General features: G+C 52.8%; 1 protein-coding gene and 1 long non-coding RNA gene across 3 annotated transcripts in view; one reads left to right on the plus strand and one right to left on the minus strand.

The window, feature by feature from the left end:
• LOC127474810 (uncharacterized) overlaps positions 1-16,916 on the plus strand; it is a 1,039,526-nt gene that overhangs the window by 383,327 nt on the left and 639,283 nt on the right. The window contains 1 exon segment of the mRNA XM_051796115.1: positions 3,423-3,992. Within this exon segment, the coding sequence (XP_051652075.1) occupies positions 3,423-3,992 (570 nt within the window).
• Positions 5,778-8,741, minus strand: LOC127474979 (uncharacterized). 2 transcript variants are annotated; one of them, XR_007906036.1, is made up of 3 exons: positions 8,467-8,741; positions 7,733-7,809; positions 5,778-5,911 (listed from the first exon to the last, which is right to left on the minus strand). It is a non-coding gene; the product is annotated as an uncharacterized LOC127474979 (long non-coding RNA). The 2 variants fall into 2 exon arrangements; XR_007906035.1 differs by lacking the exon at positions 5,778-5,911 and adding an exon at positions 7,347-7,528.

Here is a 16,916-nt window from a genome sequence, read left to right on the forward strand (position 1 = left end):
CCAAAACTCAGCACACAGAGACCCCAAAGGAAGGGGGGCCCGGGTGTCCCCTAAAGCCCAGCAGTAGGTTCAGGGGATCTCCCAGCCCCCAGGGGAGGGGTCCTGGGGGTGCCCCCAAAAGTCCTGGGGGAGCAGAACTGACTAAGGGGATCCCAGTGCCCCCAGTATAGCCCAGTGACCTCCCAGTGACCCTCAGTATGGCCCAGTAACCCCCTCAGTGACAACCCAGTGTGTCCCAGTGACCTCCCACTGCCCCCCAGAATGACCCAGTGATCCTCCAGTGAGCACCCAGTAACCCCCACTATGGCCCAGTAACCTCCCAGTGTCCCTCGCTGTGTCCTGGTAATCCCCCAGTAACTTCCCAGTCCCTCCCAGTGCTCCCTGGTTCCCCCCAGTGTGTCCCAGTATCCCCCAGTAATCACCCAGTGCCCCACAAAGCCCCCCAGTTGTCCCCAACATGTCCCCAGATGCCCTTGGCCTTTCTGTGAGTGTGGGGGGGCGTTTTTGGTGTCAGAGGGTCCGTGGGGGGCTCCTGGGGTGAGATGGAGGGTTGGGGACATCAGGGGTTTGGGGACAGTGGGGTTAAGTTTGGGGACAGTGGAATTCGGGGTGTCAAGGGGGGAGTTGGGGCTGGGGAGGCCCTGGGGACATTGGAGACAGCAGGGGGGTCTCAGAGTGGCAAAGGGGGAACTGGGGACACCAAGAGGGTCTTGGGGACACCAGGGGGGGTCTCAGGACTCACCTGCTCTTGTTGCAGCCCCTCCTCTCCCCCCCAGGCCTCTTTAACCCCCCCAAAATGTCCCTTAACCTCCATTTTCCCTTTAATCCCCTCCCCCCACAGATCCCTTTGATGCCCCAATGGCCCCAAAACCTGTTTTAACTCCCCCAAATGCACCCGAAGTCCCCCAACCCCCCCCAAATCCCCATCCAACCCCCCCAGGTCCCCCCAAATCTTTCCCAGCCCCTCCCTCAAATCCATTCCAACCACCCTCAAAGAGGGATCACCCAGCACCCTGGGACAGGAACACAGTGGGCTGTACTGGGGGCACTGGGCTGTACTGGGAGGGCACTGGGGGGGGCTCAGGTGTCCCAGGACAACATGGCCCAGCTCCAGGAGAGATCTGGGGAGCAGTGAGGAGGTACTAGTCTGTACTGGTCTGTCCTGGTTTGTACCCCCAATCCCCAAAGCCCCTCCCCAGCTCCCCCAGGACCCTCCCGCACCCCAGAGCCCCCCAGGCCCCCTCCAGGCCCCTGACTTGGTCCTGCTGCCCCTTGAGCATCTGCAGCTGCTGCAGAACCAGGCATTTCATCAGCAAATGTGCAGGTGACCCCAAGCTGGGGGTGTGTTGATGTGCTGGAAGGCAGGAGGGCTCTGCAGAGGGACGTGGCCCAGCTGGATCCATGGGCTGATTACAAGGGGATGAGGTTCCAGCAGGCCAAGGGCCGGGTCCTGCCCTTTGGCCACAAGAAGCCCCGTCAGCCCCCCGGGCTGGGGCCAGAGTGTCTGGAGAGCAGGCAGGCAGAAAGGGAGCTGGGAGTGGGGATGGACAGGAAGCTGAAGAGGAGGCAGAGTGTGGCCAGTGTAATGTTAGAAAAGCAGAAGAGGTTCTGGGCTGGTTGTAGAAGGAGAAAGAAGCCCAGAGGCCAGTGCAAGCAGGCAGCCCTCAGCTTGCCCATGATGTCCCCTCCCTGCAGGTTCCTGTCCTTGAGCCCAGGCCCTGAGGTGAGGCTGAGAAGTGGCGCGGAGGTGAGCCCAGAGCTGTCCCTGAGGTGAGGCTGAGAATAAGTGCAAGGCAGAGGTGCTGCTGAGGAAGGAGAGCCCTGTGGTGGGGAAGAGGCGAAGGTGCCCATCCCCAAGCAGGTGCTGTGTCCATCCTCTGTGTGCCAGGTGAGCTGGGGCTTTGCTGCAGAGCTGCGGGCGCTGATTTGAGCGTCTCCAAGTGCTGAGATGGTGGGCACCCAGGAACACAAACTGTGCCTGGCCACGGAGCCTGCAAGGAGGAGCAGAGACAACCGTGGCAGTGTGGGGGTCCAGGTTGTCCCTGTGCCTTCCCCTGCAGGCCCTGGCTATCCCTGCTGGGCCCCTGTCCATAATCCCCTTAGGTTCCTGCACACCTGCTCTCCAGAGCTTGACTCCCTGCAGACTTTGCAGGGAAATCTGTGCTGGCAGCTGCATCCTGAGCCCAAGGGCAGTTTGTATCCCAGAGTGCTGATCCACCCTGGGGACCCAAGGGATCCTCTGCCATTCCATCCATGCAGCAGGAGTCACCCTCCTGCCCTTGACTCCCTGCAGAGGAACAAGTGCCCTGTCTCATTTTGGGAGAAGCCAGATGCTGCCCCTGGGCCATCAGAAGTGGTGCTGAAGCCTCTTTCAGCCCAGCCCCGGGTGCAGTTTTCTCATCCCCTCACCGAGTGCCCGCTCCCCCAGCCGGCACTGACCAACCAGGGTGTTTGGACACTTGGTTTGGTGATTTGGAGAAACAGCCCTGGGCTGGCAGGGGGCTAGAGAACCTCGAGCAACAGCCCTGGAGAGTTTTAAATGATACTACATTAATACAGCTTTTGATTAATATATTGCAACTCAATCAAGTTCTCATGAAGTGACCTCACTCTCCTCATCCTCCCAATTAAACACCTTTTTTTGGGTTGACTCTTCATATTTTGTGTATTTTTTCTCTTAAATTTAACTTTTTGCAGTTTGTGAGGAGGTTCATCTCGCTATTTCTAAGAGGTTTTTTACCTGAATCATATTGGTTTGGGATTTCTGGGCTGAATCTTGGCGTTTTGGAGGTTTTTATGGTCACAGGATGCCCGGTGAGTTCTAGAGATGGACTTGGGGAGGAGGAACCCCCAAGCCAACACGCTCAGCCCTTGTTTTCCCCCCCATCAGGATTTGTCCTTCCCAAAGCTTGGGCGGATGGAGGAGGAGGCTGTGAGGAAGAGGAAGATGCCTTGGGCCCCCCAGGCAGGTGAGGAGGAAGTCAGTGTCCCTTTGGGCGGGTGTTGTGCTGGCTCTGTCAGCCCAGCATGGCCCCGGCTGCAGGACAACCCCGCTGGCGCCGCTGTCCTGCCGGGGCCGGAGTTGGGGGGATGTCCTTGGCCTTCCCTGTGGGCCGGAGGCAAATCTCCTGCCTGTCCTTCTTGCTTCCTGCCCCAGGCCCCGAGGTGAGGACGGAGAGCCCGGAGGACAAATCCCCCCGTGAGACCCTGGTGGGAGAGGCCGTTTTGAAGGGCTCCCCGGCGCAGGAAGGCAGCGGGGAGGAAAAGGGCCGGAGATCCCCCCGCAGGAGGGGCTCCAAAGCCAGCCCAGGGTGCTCTGAGGAGGAAAGAACCAGCCTGCGCCGGGAAGGCGGCCGGAGCTTGAGCAGGAACTCCAAGGTCGTGGTCCCAAGGCAACATCCCACGAGAAAGAAGCCCTTCAGGTGCTTGGAATGTGGGAAGAGTTTCAGGAACAGCTTCCACCTGATCCGGCACCAGCAGCTCCACACAGGGAAACGGCCCTACATGTGTAGGGAATGTGGGAAGAGCTTCAGAGACAGCTCTGATCTCCTCAGCCACCAGCGCATCCACACTGGAGAACGGCCCTACACGTGTGGGGAATGTGGGAAGAGCTTCAGTGACAGCTCCAACCTCCGCACCCATCAGCACATCCACACTGGGGAACAGCCCTACACGTGTGGGGAATGTGGGAAGAGCTTCAGGCAGAGCTCCACCCTCCGCTCCCACCAGCGCCTCCACACCGGGGAACGGCCCTACAAGTGCTTGGAATGTGGGAAGAGGTTTATGACCAACTCCAATCTGTACACGCATGAGCGGACGCACACGGATGAGAGGCCCTTCCACTGCACCGACTGCGGGAAGGGCTTCAACCGGAACTGCACCCTCGTCAGGCACCGACGCATCCACACCGGGGAGAGGCCCTACAAGTGTGGGGAGTGTGGGAAGAGCTTTGCCCAGAGCTCTACCTTGACCTCACACCAACGGACCCACCGGTAAGCGAAGCCCCACCAGTGCCAATATATTCTGTGAGTGCAGGGCTTGAGGTGTGTGGGATTGTGTGGACAGAGAGAAAGAACTAACATTCAGAAACATATCTGCTTCCCTGTCTCAATTAATAAACCCCAGAGTTTGACACATTAATAATATCCATAGCAATTGTGATTTGACTGTATATTGTGACCTGCATATGCACATGTGAGCATAAGGACATAGGAAATAGGTGTTGTAGTTTCTGCAGTTCTTGTGTTATGGGTGAGGGGAGAGAGGATTCGAGCTAAAAATTGTCTGAACATTTTGGGAGTGCAGAGACATCTGTCTGACCATCACTAGGTATGCTTTGATTTTAAGGCAGAGCTTGTTAAAGAATGCAATAACTTAAAGCCAGCTGCAGTCTTGAATTTTTGCTCTTTCAGCAATAACAGTAGCACTAATAATTACTAATAGTTAATGAGCTAACATGCAATAAATGTATCTGCTCATTTTGACATATGTGTGTCGCCAGAACAGAGAGATTTCTCTGAACAATTTTTCCTGCACTCTGTATGTTTTTCTTGCCATGGAAGTGACAAGCTGTATTGTTTATACTTATAGACTGTGTGAAAATATGTGATATTTATACTTGTTAGCTGTGTGTCTAATTATAAGGTTTGAGAACGTAATATGTTTATAGTAAGAAAGCCTTGAGAAACTGGAGATAATGAAACACCTGCAGATTTAGAACACCCCTAAAAGCATATTAATTAGAAAGAGCTTTTTATGCCAAGGATGATTTCAGGTCGCATGGACAGAGCCTCAGATCCAATAAACTGAGAGCATGAGAGGCGTGCACAGACTGAGCTGTCCAATCACCTTGTTGTGAGCATGTACCCTGAGCAAACTAAACTGTATAAAAGTTAACTGCTTTAAATAATAAATTGGACATTGCTTTGATCACATTGGTCGTGTTGCTCTGTCTCTGTACCTCCTCATCGATATCTGGTGCCCGTAGCAGGGACTTCTTCTTCGTCAGTTCCGAGGGACGTGAGGCGAACAGGAGGAGTTGGGAGAAGCAGCTGTCGGAGGTGGCGTGTCCCCCGGCGCTGCGAGAAAAAAGCTGCAGCAGTACAAGAGAAATCCTGCCCTGGTCAGGTGAGTCGACTGAAGAAAGGAGAACAGGGTCTGCTCTTTCAAAAGAAGAGGCAGTGCAAACGCTCCTTTATTTAATTCTCTCTGAGAGAGATTCTAATTATGACGAAAAAGCCCTTAAAGGGTTACTAATCCCCACAGCTAAAGCTGCCTTTGAGGTGTCCATTTGGGACGCTATAAAGGAACAGTTAGGGGAAAAAATCACAAAAAGATATGACGAAGCAGCTCGCTATTCTACATTGTGGCAGCTGCTGACTGAAACAGAGCAATTTCTAAGGACTGAGGGGCAAGTTACAGCTTTAGCCTATGCTGTGTTAGCGAGCAGCTGTGGTGGTTTGAAAAACCTTTTCTCTGAGGCAGTAATGGTTTGCCCCACTGATAATACTGGACCAATCAATAGTCCACGTGCGCCCTACGGGAATTACACACCCACAGAAAGGGAAGAGAAGGTGGTGAAGGTAGTGTAGGAGGGTAGCCATGATCTGAGCCACGAGGAAGCAGGGGGCCAGTGAGCCCCTCTGGGGGCCAGTGAGCCCCTCTGGAGGCCAAGGGCCCAGCCCCCAGCTGACGTCACAGGAGACCCGGTATAGCGTCAGTGCTGGACTGGTCCTGTAATCAAGGACTGGAAAAGTTTCCTCACTGTCAGCAGCAGCAGAAGACACTGAAAGTGGCAGCAGAGCAGTCCTGAACAGAGACAACAGTGGCTGAAAGCCAAAAGGTAGCCAGGAGCAACGAGATAACATGAAGCCGGCTGAGAGACGCAGAGATGTTCCTGCAGGAGGGAGAGCTGGCAACAAACCAGAGGAAAACTCAACAGAGCTGGTTTGGGGTAAGACTGTATTACTTTCCCAAACCCCAGAGACTCCTTAAAAAGGAGGGGTGGACTTCCAAACCCTTAGGGAGTCCCGAAATGCAGCAGCAGCTGGAGAGAGGGAGAAAGGAGCTGAAAACCCGGAGCTGTCCTGAGAGCTGAGCCAGGACGGAATGCGGAGGAGGTGGCCGTGCCCTCTGCTGCTGCTGCTGCTGCTTCTATTCTGCTACTGAGCTGAGACAGAGCAGAAGAGCTTTGGTAAGACTGAACTGAAAGTTGTCCTCAATGTTCTAACCCAACAGGTGTGAAGATCTACAAGGAAATTCCCCGAAGGCTCGGGCTCAGGGTTGAAATTTCCACAAAGTAAGAACAAAAATCCTAACTGCTATATTTAAATCTGCTGCCCTTGGGAAAAATGGAGGACACTAACCAGTGCCACAAAAACCTGAAATGAAGGAACTGGGGCCTGAGAAGTGATTTTCTTCTTGGACTTTTATTGAAGAAGAGGAGAAATTTAATTTAATGTAAATATATATGTGGGTGTAAGTAAACCTTTGTGAATATTTTCCCCTTCCCCCAATAACGAATGGTTGTGTTTTGTCTGAAAACTCTCCACATGGGGTGAAAAAGATATCAAGTCCATACCATCACTAAACCCTCTCACAGGGGCAAACTGTGGGAGGGGGGCTTGAACTTAAAAATTAGATTTTGGGAGTTTCAAACCACCACAACCTCACACCAAGGGACCCACAGTAAGAGAAGCCCTTCAAGTTCCCCGACTGCAGGAAGAGCTTTGGCTGCTGCTCCAACTCCATCAGCCATCGGAGGACCCCCATTGGATGATCCACAGGGACCCACGTTGGGCACAGACCTGGTGACCCACAGTCCAGGTGTCCATGCTGGGCAGTGTATTGGGGTTTAGATGGCCATGTTTTGGTTCCTGGGGGGCTCCAGGGGTGGGTTCTGTGAGCAGCTGCCAGAAGCTTCCCCTGTGTCCAGCCCCTGTCCCGACCCCCCTGACAGTGAGGGTGACTCAGGGTCTTGTGAACTGATCCCTTGGGGCAGATCAGAGTTAGTTTATCTATATCTATATCTATGTCTATATTTATATCTATCTATATATGTAGGGTTTAGTTTAGAACAATTCTGTCTCCATGTAAAGTAGGTTTGGGACAGTTTTGGCTCCTGTCTATAGTGATATAAAAACACAAAAATAGCACTTCCCCTCTCTGGCTCCAAGCCCAGCCTGTCCCCTCCAGGGGTGGGTGTTCCCCCTCTGCCCCGGGCGGTTCCATTGCCCTTGGGCAGCAAAGCCCCCACTGCTTCTGCAACTGAGAGTGTTGGAGCCATGGACCATTAACATTCCAGTCTCTCCCAGCTCTGCATCCCAAAAGTCAAGAGGATCCAACCTGTCACCTCAAAGTGGATCAATCCCACTGAAAATGGCTCAATCCCACCCCAAAATTCCTGTGTTTCTTATTTTCCCTATGTAATTCTGGGGCCACCAGTGCCACCCCTCAGCTCTCTTCAGGCTGAGGCTTGGCCTTGCACTTTTGCCTTTGCTGGATTTCTTCATCAAATATTTCTCTCTCCCTGAAAACAAAAATATGGAAGGTTTTCTATAATCTGGACATCTTTAGACCATGTGGACAAATTGCAGTTTGCAGTGTTGGAACGGAACATTTTCCACGTTTAATCATTTGTTCCCATCCCTCCCAGGAGGGAGGACACTGAACTCTTCCACAGAAACAGAAAACTAGTAACAAAAATTCAGAGACTACTGAAAATGAAAAATACCTTTTGCTCACAGGTGGCCCTTTCATGTCCTTCTCTTCTGCCTTCTTACAATCGATGTTATCTGTGGCAGCAGTTGCCTAGATGATGGCCAAAAAAAGCATTTAATTCATTTAGAATCATTCCAGAAAACTGAATCACAACTGGGGATTTGAAACTGCCTCAGGGGAGCACATTTGGAAAAAAGGGTTCCTCAGTCACTTAGAAAATTTGACTGAAACTGCTCATTGTGGGCCTGAAACTCTTAAATAAATAATACCAACTCATCCTGCATCCTTCCCAGGGGAGTATTTTTATCCCCAGATTAAGATATTCTCCAGGGATTTTGTCTCTACACAAATCAATGTTCTCCTGGGAAAAGCACCAAGTATATGAAACAAGTAACTGTAAAAACAACCAACCCACCCACCCCACACACAAAGAAAATCCCAAGAAAACCCCAAGAACTTGCCAAATTAAATAAAACCCTGAAAACCAGGCTTTGAAGCATGTCAGAAGTAATTAAAATACATGAGAAATCAGTCCTTCTGCCTTCAACAAACTGCCTCAAACTTCTCCTTTCTGTGCTTAAAAATCAGCATTTCAGTGACTCAGGCTGTAGACAGGTATGAACTTTGCTGCCCAGCTCAGCCACCAGTGCCCCTAAAGGTCCCCCAGAAAAGGGGATTGAGGGGGTCCTGGGTGGGCTCTGGATGGATTTAGGGGGTCCTTGGGGGTCTGTGTGGTGGTCCTGGCACCTTTAGGGTGAGCTGGATGCCCATTGAGGGGGAGGTGCCCTCCCAAAGCCCCCAGAGCAGGTTGACACAGGGGAACGCAGGGGGGGTCTCCATTCCAGATCCATTCTGGGGCCGGTTTTGCCCTCCCCAACCTCGGCTCCTCCCTGAGTCACATCTATCATATGACATCACATCCTCCTCTGTGACATCACATCCTCATCTGTGACATCACATCTCATCTATAACATGATATCACACATCTCCCGTGACATCACATCCTTCTCTATGACATCACAGCTCCCCTATGACATCACATCCTCCTCTGTGACATCACATCTCATCTATAACATGATATCACACCTCTCCTGTGATATCACAGTTCCCAGTGACATCAAATTCTCCCTGTGACATCACATCTTTCTCTGTGACGTAACAGCTCCCTGTGACATCACATCCTCCTCTGTGATGTCACAGGCCTCCTATGACATCACATCCACCTCTGTGATAATACAGCTCTCCTATGACACCACAGCTTTCCTGTGACATCACATGCTCCTCTGTGACATCGCATGTCTCCTATGACATCACATGCTCCTCTGTGACATCACAGCTCTCCTATGACATCACATCCTCCTCTGTGACATCACAGCTCTCCTACGAAATCACATCCTGTTCTGTGACATCGCATGTCTCCTATGACATCATATCCTCCTCTGTGACATCACAGCTCCCCTATGACATCACATCCCCCTCTGTGACATCACATCCTCCTCTGTGACATCACATCCTCCTCTGTGTCATTGCATGTCTTCTATGACATCACAGCTCTCCAGTGACATCACATCCTCCTCTGGGACATCACATCCTCCTCTGTGAGATCACTGCTGTCCTATGACATCACATCCTCCTCTGTGACATCAGAGGTCTCCTCTGACATCACATCCTCCTCTGTGACATCACATCCTCCTCTGTGACATCACATCCCTCTCTGTGACATCACTGCTGTCCTATGACATCACATCCTCCTCTGTGACATGCATGTCTCCTATGACATCACATTCTCCTCTGTGACATCACATCCTCCATAGTGACATCACATCTACCTTAGTGACATCACATCCTCCTCTGTGACAACACAGCTCTCCTGTGACATCACATCCTCCTCTGTGACATCACATATCTCCTATGACATCACATCCTCTTCTGTGACATCACAGCTCCCCTGTGACATCACATCCTCCTCTGTGACATCACATCCTCCTCTGTGACATCGCATGTCTCCTATGTAATCACACCTCCTCTATGACATCACCTCCTCCTCTGTGACATCACAGCTCTCCTATGACATCACAGCTCTCCTGTGACATCACATCCTCCTCTGTGACATCACATCCTCCTCTGAGACATCACGTCTCTTATGACATCACAGCTCTCCTATGACATCACAGCTCCCCTGTGACATCACATCCTCCTCTGTGACATCGCGTTCTCCTCTGTGACATCACATCCTCCCCTGTGACATCACAGCTCTCCTATAACACCACAGCTTTCCTGTGACATCACATCCTCCTCTGTGAAATCACAGCTCTCATACGAAATCACATCCTGTTCTGTGACATCGCATGTCTCCTATGACATCATGTCCTCCTCTGTGACATCACATCCACCTCTGTGACATCGCATGTCTGCTATGACATCATATCCTTCTCTGTGACATCACAGCTCCCCTAGGACATCACATCCCCTCTCTGACATCACATCCTCCTCTGTGACATCACATCCTCCTATGACATCACATCCTCCTCTGTGACATCACAGCTCCCCTGTAACATCACATCCTCCTCTGTGACATCACGTCTCCTATGACATCACAGCTCCCCTTTGAAATCACAGTTCCTCTATGACATCACATCCCCTTCTGTGACATCACAGCTCTCCTATGACATCAAGGCTCTCCTGTGACATCATATCTTCTACTGTGATGTCACAGCTCCCATGTGACATCTCAGCTCTCCTGTGATATCACATCTCGCTTATTATTTCACAGCTCCCATATTACATCACATTCTCCCATGACATCACATCCTCTTTGACATCACATCTCCTATGACATCACATCCTCCCTGTGAAATCACAGCCCCCCTGTGACATCACATCTTTCCTTTAATATCACATCATCCCTATGACATCATCCCTGGTTGCTGCCTGGGGATCTGTCCAGTCGTAGATGTTATCACGAAAAAGAAACTCTGTCTTTTATACAGGCAGGAAAACTGGAATCCTGATGCCTTCAAATCTTCAGCAAAAACCACGATTCAAATTTCGAGCACTGCTCTTCTGTCTCCACTGAGCCAGTTGGAGGTAGCTGTGATTTAATAAAGCAGCAACAATGGGCCCAAACCCATGGTGTCCTTCAGATGCACCGTGTCCTGAGCAGACTGAGTCCTGCTCGTCCTGTCCTGCTGCCTGCAGGACAACTTCCCCCTCGGCACACCCCCAGCCCCAGCCTTGTTTGGGAAGTTGAGCTCTGGCTGAGGCTTTCCCCAGGAGAAGCCTCATTTGTCTCTCCTCAGGGCAGTCCCCCCAGCACCCAGCCAGGATAGGACACAGAATGAGTGGCCCCAGCTCTGCCTCCCCAGGGGTGTCCAGGCATCCCACGAGGCGTCTGCTGTTGCTGCATCACCACCTCCCCTCACTAGAATGGATTTGGAAGGCTTTCCAAGCAGAGGGACCAGATGGAAACCTCTGGACCCCACAGAGAAAACATCCCCAGGGTCTTGTTGGAGCACAAATCTGCAAACAGGGATGACAGGTCAGAGAATTACAGAATCATCAACATTGGAAGAGACCTTCCAGATCTTCTAGTCCAACTATCAACCCAGCACCACCAGAATCACCCCTAAACCCCATCCCAAAGTGTCACATCCAGATGCCACCTGAATGCTTCCAGAGACTCCACCACCTCCCTGGGCTACTTGTTCCAATGCCTGAGCACTCTCTCAGTGGAAAAAGGGTTTTTGAATATCTAATATGAACCTTGCCTGATGCAATTTAAGGCCGTTTCCTCTCTTCCTGTCACTAAAGGCTTTCCAGAAGAGACCGACCCCCACCCCACCAAAACCTCCTTTCAGGTCATTGTAGAGAGCAATGAGGTCCCCCCTGAGCCTCCCCTTCTCCAGACTCAACCAGCCCAGTTCCCTCAGCCGTCCCTCAGCAGACATGTTTTCCAGAGCCTTCCCCAGCTCCGTTCCCTTCTCTGGACACGCTCCAGCCCCTCAAGGGCCTTTTGGCACTGAGGGGCCAGAACTGGACACAGCACTCCAGGTGGGGCCTCCCCAGTGCCCAGCACAGAGGGGCAATCAGTTCTCTGCTCCTGCTGGCCACACTCTTCTCCACAAAGGCCACCATGCCCTTGGCCTTCTTGCCCCCCTGGGCACACTCTGCCTCATATCCAGCCCTTGTCAAGCAGCACCCCCAAGTCCCTTCCTGCTGAGCAGCTCTCCAGCCCCTCTGCCCCCAGCCTGGAGTGTTCCAGGGGGTTGTTGGGACCCAATGGCAGACCCTGACACTTGGCCTTATTGATCCAGCCTGTCCAGATCCCTCTGCAGAGCCTTCCTGCCCTCCAGCACATCCACACTCACACCCAGATCAGTCAGTCTCCCAAACAGGACAAAGTCTGACCACCAGCAGTCCAGGCTGTCAGTTCTGCTGCCCCCTCCTTCCTCCACCCAGAATGGAAAACTCCATCATTTTGGGGTCTCTGTGCCCGTCGGCTCCGACCACCACATCCCCCACCAGTCACAGAATCATGGAATGGTTTGGGTGGGAAGGGACCTTAAAGAGCATCTCAGTCCAACCCCTGCCATGGGCAGGGACACCTTCCACTAGACTCAGAGCTCAGAGCCCCATCCAACCTGGCCGTGAACACTTCCAGGGATGGGGCAGCCAGAACTTCTCTGAGCAACCTGTGCCAGGATCTCACTACCATCACAGTCCAGAAATTCTTCCTAATATCCCATCTAACCCTTCCCTCTCTCAGTGTGAAGCCATTCCCCTTGTCCTTTCACTCCAGGACCTTGTAAATAGTCTCTCTCCATCTTTCTTGTTGGCTCCCTTCAGGCACTGCAAGACCATAATTAGGTCACCCCAAAACCTTCTCTTCTCCAACCTGAACAATGCCAATTCTCTCAGCCTTTCCTCACAGCAGAGCTGCTCCATCCCTCTGATCCCTTTGATGGTCTCCTCTGGACTCGTTCCAACAGGTCCATGTCCTTCCTGTGCTGCAGCCCAGAGCTGGAGGCAGCTCTGCAGGGGTGACAACATTACAGCCCTGTGTGTTCCAGCAAGGACACTGTGGAACCTCTTGGAGTAAAGGGGCCATTGTGACACTGTAGGGCCTTCTGGAGCCAAAGGAACCCTGGGACACTGTGGAACCTCATGGAACCAAGGGTTCATTGTGCCATGAAGGCTCTCTTGGAACTAAGAGAGCCCTGTGACATTTTGGGCCCTCATAGAATCAAGGGGCCATTGTGACACTGAGGAACCTCGGGGACTCATGGAACCAAAGGAACCCTGGAATTACCAGACCACTGTGACACTGCAGGGACTCATGGAATGAAAGGAACCCTGAGACTTTTCAGAACCTCATGGAATCAAGGGGTCACTGTGACACTGCAGAGCGTGAGAGAGACAAAGGGACCCTGGGACACTGTGGACCTAAAGAAATCAAGGGCCCATATTGGCACTGTGGAACCTCATGGAATCAAGGGGCCATTGTCACACTGCAGGGCTCATGGAACCAAAGGATTCCTGGGACACTGTGGAATCTCATGGAACCAAGGGGCCACTGTGTTATGTGTAGCCTCCAAAAACCAAAGGAGTGCTGAGACATTTTGCAAACCCATGGAATCAAGGGTCCATTATCACACTGCAGAGCCTTATGAAGCCAAATGGACCCTGTGACTCTGTGGAACCTCATGGAATCCAGTGGCCATTCCCACACTGTAAAACCTCATGGATACTCTCAGGTTCCCATTATTAAAAGACACCTCTGCCCAAATTCAGCTGCAAAGGAGACCATGTGCCAAAGTCAGCAGTCCAGGTTTGATTTAACAGTAAATAGGAGGGAGAGAGAGAGAAAGAAATAGAAAGAGAGAGAAGAAGGGGGTGGCGGGAAGACAGAGAGAGAGAGACAGAGATGAAGTAAATGTATCACACCATGGAGATCCCTGAGGCTCCCGCCGGTCCTTCTTCACCCTGCTCTGCTCGGTGGAGGGTCCCCAAGTTGTGCTTCTGGGCTATCACTTTTATACAGCCCAAGCCCCGGGTATTCAGGGGGGTAGATGCTGTTCCCACAGCTTGGGCTGGCACATGGACAAGGACTTGCTTCCTTTCCCACAGCTTGCCACGGTGGGAGTTTTGCCTGGTGTGCTTCCAGTCTGCAGGTGGGAATCTTTGTCTGGATGGGTTCCCCAGACCTGCCTTACCAGCCCTGGCTTCCTGTTGGGGCTGTCTGCTCTTTCCCACAGTCTGCACAGTGCAATTCTGTCCTGGGGGCTACTTCTAAAGCTTTACCTCCCTTTTGGCCTTGGAATTAAATGCCTTCCTGTTTGCCACCAGTGCTTATGTGTTGTGGTGCCTTATGGGATTTTCCTTTGACAGTGTTTTGAGACAGTTCATTGTGCCCTTCAAGGAACCTGACAGCCAGGTGGGGCAGCCGGGGGGATGACGACAGCCTGCAGGGAAAGGGGCAGGGCATGGACACTGTAGGACAGCCTGGGCTGGAGAGGAGACAGGGAGGGGGAGAAGCTGAAAGGCCCTGACACAGCCACCTTCTGCAGGCCTTTGGCCAGGGCTGCTGTCTGTGCCCCTGATGCCAGGAGGAGGGGAGTGGCCCTTGCAGCCCTGGGGCCTCATGGCCTCCTTGTCCCTGCTCAGCAGCCTGGCAGGTGCCACCCCATGGTCCTGCCCTTGGCATTGCACATCCCACATCCCAGTACCCCAGGAAGAGCCCTGAGGAATGAGGCAGGGACAGGATCTGCCTTCATAGGGGCTCGTGGGCAGGGCTTGGTCCTTTGGATTAAGGAAACAAGTCAATGTTTATTCAGCATCAGAGCCACCTTTCCCTTGCTTGTCCATCCTTGTCATCACTGTCTGCAGTTTTCTGCTCTAACTGGAATCTGGAGACACTTTCACAGTCATGTCCTTCAGTGGGACCCATGAACAGTACAAGAAACTTCAGTATTTCAAACTCATTTTGATATTTCAAACTCATTTTGACTTCCTCAGAAGTTGTTTGAACTTCCTCTCAGGGACTGAGTCTCATGTAAACAACTATAAAACCCCCTGAGGGTCATGAAATGCCTGGGGCTGTTGCTGTGCTGCTGAGCTGGGCCGGGCTCCTGGCACACAGGGAGCTCCTGGCAAGCAAGAAGAGCTTCAAAGAGACAGCTCTGCTGGTGAGCAGCTCCTCTGCACAGCCCAGCAGGGCTGAGGGCACTGCCTGCAGCACCCAGGGAAGAAAAGCAAGGCAGAGAGAGGTTACACACAGCCTGGGCTGGGAGGGAAGTCGAGAGGAAGATCCACTGGAGGAGGAATCTTTCCAGGCTCCCACAGGGTGAGTCAGCATGAAGGGCAATGTGTCTGCAGTTGGTGCAAAGATCTCCTAACACTGGCACATCCCACTCCCTGCTGTACCATCCCAGGCACATCCCAGCAGGGTTCCCTTCTCCCAGGGATGGCTGCAGGGTTGTTAAGCTGGGCTGTACCACCCAGGCTGCCCCAAACTGTCCTGCAGAGCAGGGTCCTGCAGCCCAGGGCTGTGCCAGGGCAGGAGCTCTGCCACTGCCAGGGGCAGCTCTCAGCCGGGCTGGGGAGCTCCCTCAGGGCTGGGCAGAGGCTGGGGGTGGAAACAGCAAAGCCTGGCAGGGCAGGGCAGGTTTCTTCTGCTATTGAGTGAGAGTTTCGTGGGTCAGGGCTGCTCACAGAACCAGAGCACCCCAGGATATTTTCCAGGGGATACTTCGAGGGGAAGGTCCAAGGAGGGATTTCTCTCAAGCTCTCAAGCCACGTGCCTGCTGGTTTGAGTTGCAGAGGGAACTCTGAGGAGCTGCCCAAGGCTGAGAACAACTTGCTGGCACTGTTGGTGTCTGGGAGGTGGCACAGCTGGCTCAGGGTGACGCTGCCCTGAGTGCCCAGTGGGCTCTGCTCTGGCCTCTCACAGCTGGACCCTCCCTGTGCATTTCCTTGGTTCTCAGCTTGCCCCTGGTCCTGAGGTTGTTCCCTCCTTCTCTCAGTCAGGCTCTTTGGGGAGGGGAGTTCAAGCTACACAGTCCAACACTGATCCTGGGATTCCCCTATGGCAGGTGTGTCCCTGGGAATGAGACATTCCACTTGTCCTCTGCCCTGTGGGGTGTGGACAGTGAAGTCTGTGGGTCTGGGTACGGAGTTCTTTTCCCCTCAATCAGACCCCATCATTAGGACACTTGGCTCTTTTCTGAGGTGTCCTTCCAAGCTGGGAGCTGCCCTGGAGAATGCAAATCATTCTCTCAGCACAGCTGTGTTCTCTGAAAGCCCCAGTGGAGAGGGGCAGAGATGCTGTGCCCATGCCAGGAGATGCTGTTGGATTGGGGAGATGAGCCACGGGTGTCCTTGGCTCCAAGTGGGGTGCTGAGCCCTTGAGACAGCCTGAGACATTGAGGAGTCTGGGATGGATCCCTCTCTCAACAGTGTCTGGTGGCTTTTCAGACCAAAATGGGAGTGTCATCAATGTCCATCTCAGGAAGAAGCAAAGCCAACGCAGTTGGGAACAAGAGAGGGGGACAGACCAGCTCCTCTCACTCTGCACTAAGCCCCAGACAATCCTCCTGCCTGGCAGGACCTGCTCTGCTCTCCCTGAGTGCATCAGAAGTGCTGAGGGGTTCTGACATCCAGGAACATTCCTAAGGAGAGATGAAGGAATTGGAAAAAAAAAAAATAAAATGAAACAAACCTGTGACACTGCCTTCGGCTGTCCTGGTTTTTCTCAGAAACTGGGAGTGCAGTGGGAGCAGTTCCATCTGACACAGCTGAACACCAGGACGGGCCCCTGTGCCCACCATGCCCATGACCCCACCACTGCAGAGCAGGGCTGACCACTCACACCAAGTGGGCAGAGGGTCTGCTCCTCATGGAAGATGTGGTGAGCCCCAGCCAGGGCTCCAGCCATGGAGGTGAAGGGAGATTTCTAGAAAAGGAAAACCAATGGAGCAGTGAGAGGGGTGTTGGAAAGCGGCTTTGAATTTTCTCAGAATGTTCTGCCCTAACTTGTCACTGTTATTTTCTACTTGAACAGTGCCCCACATCTAGAGGCAGCAAATGTCCAACAGCAGCTCCCTCACCCAGTTCCTCCTCCTGGCATTTGCAGACAGGCGGGAGCTGCAGCTCCTGCACTTCTGGCTCTTCCTGGCCATCTCCCTGGCTGCCCTCCTGGC

The sequence above is a fragment of the Manacus candei genome, unplaced genomic scaffold (genome assembly GCF_025592945.1).
Source record: "Manacus candei isolate 608988 ecotype Guabito, Panama unplaced genomic scaffold, ASM2559294v1 h1tg000045l, whole genome shotgun sequence".
Classification (NCBI taxonomy): Eukaryota; Metazoa; Chordata; class Aves; order Passeriformes; family Pipridae; genus Manacus; species Manacus candei.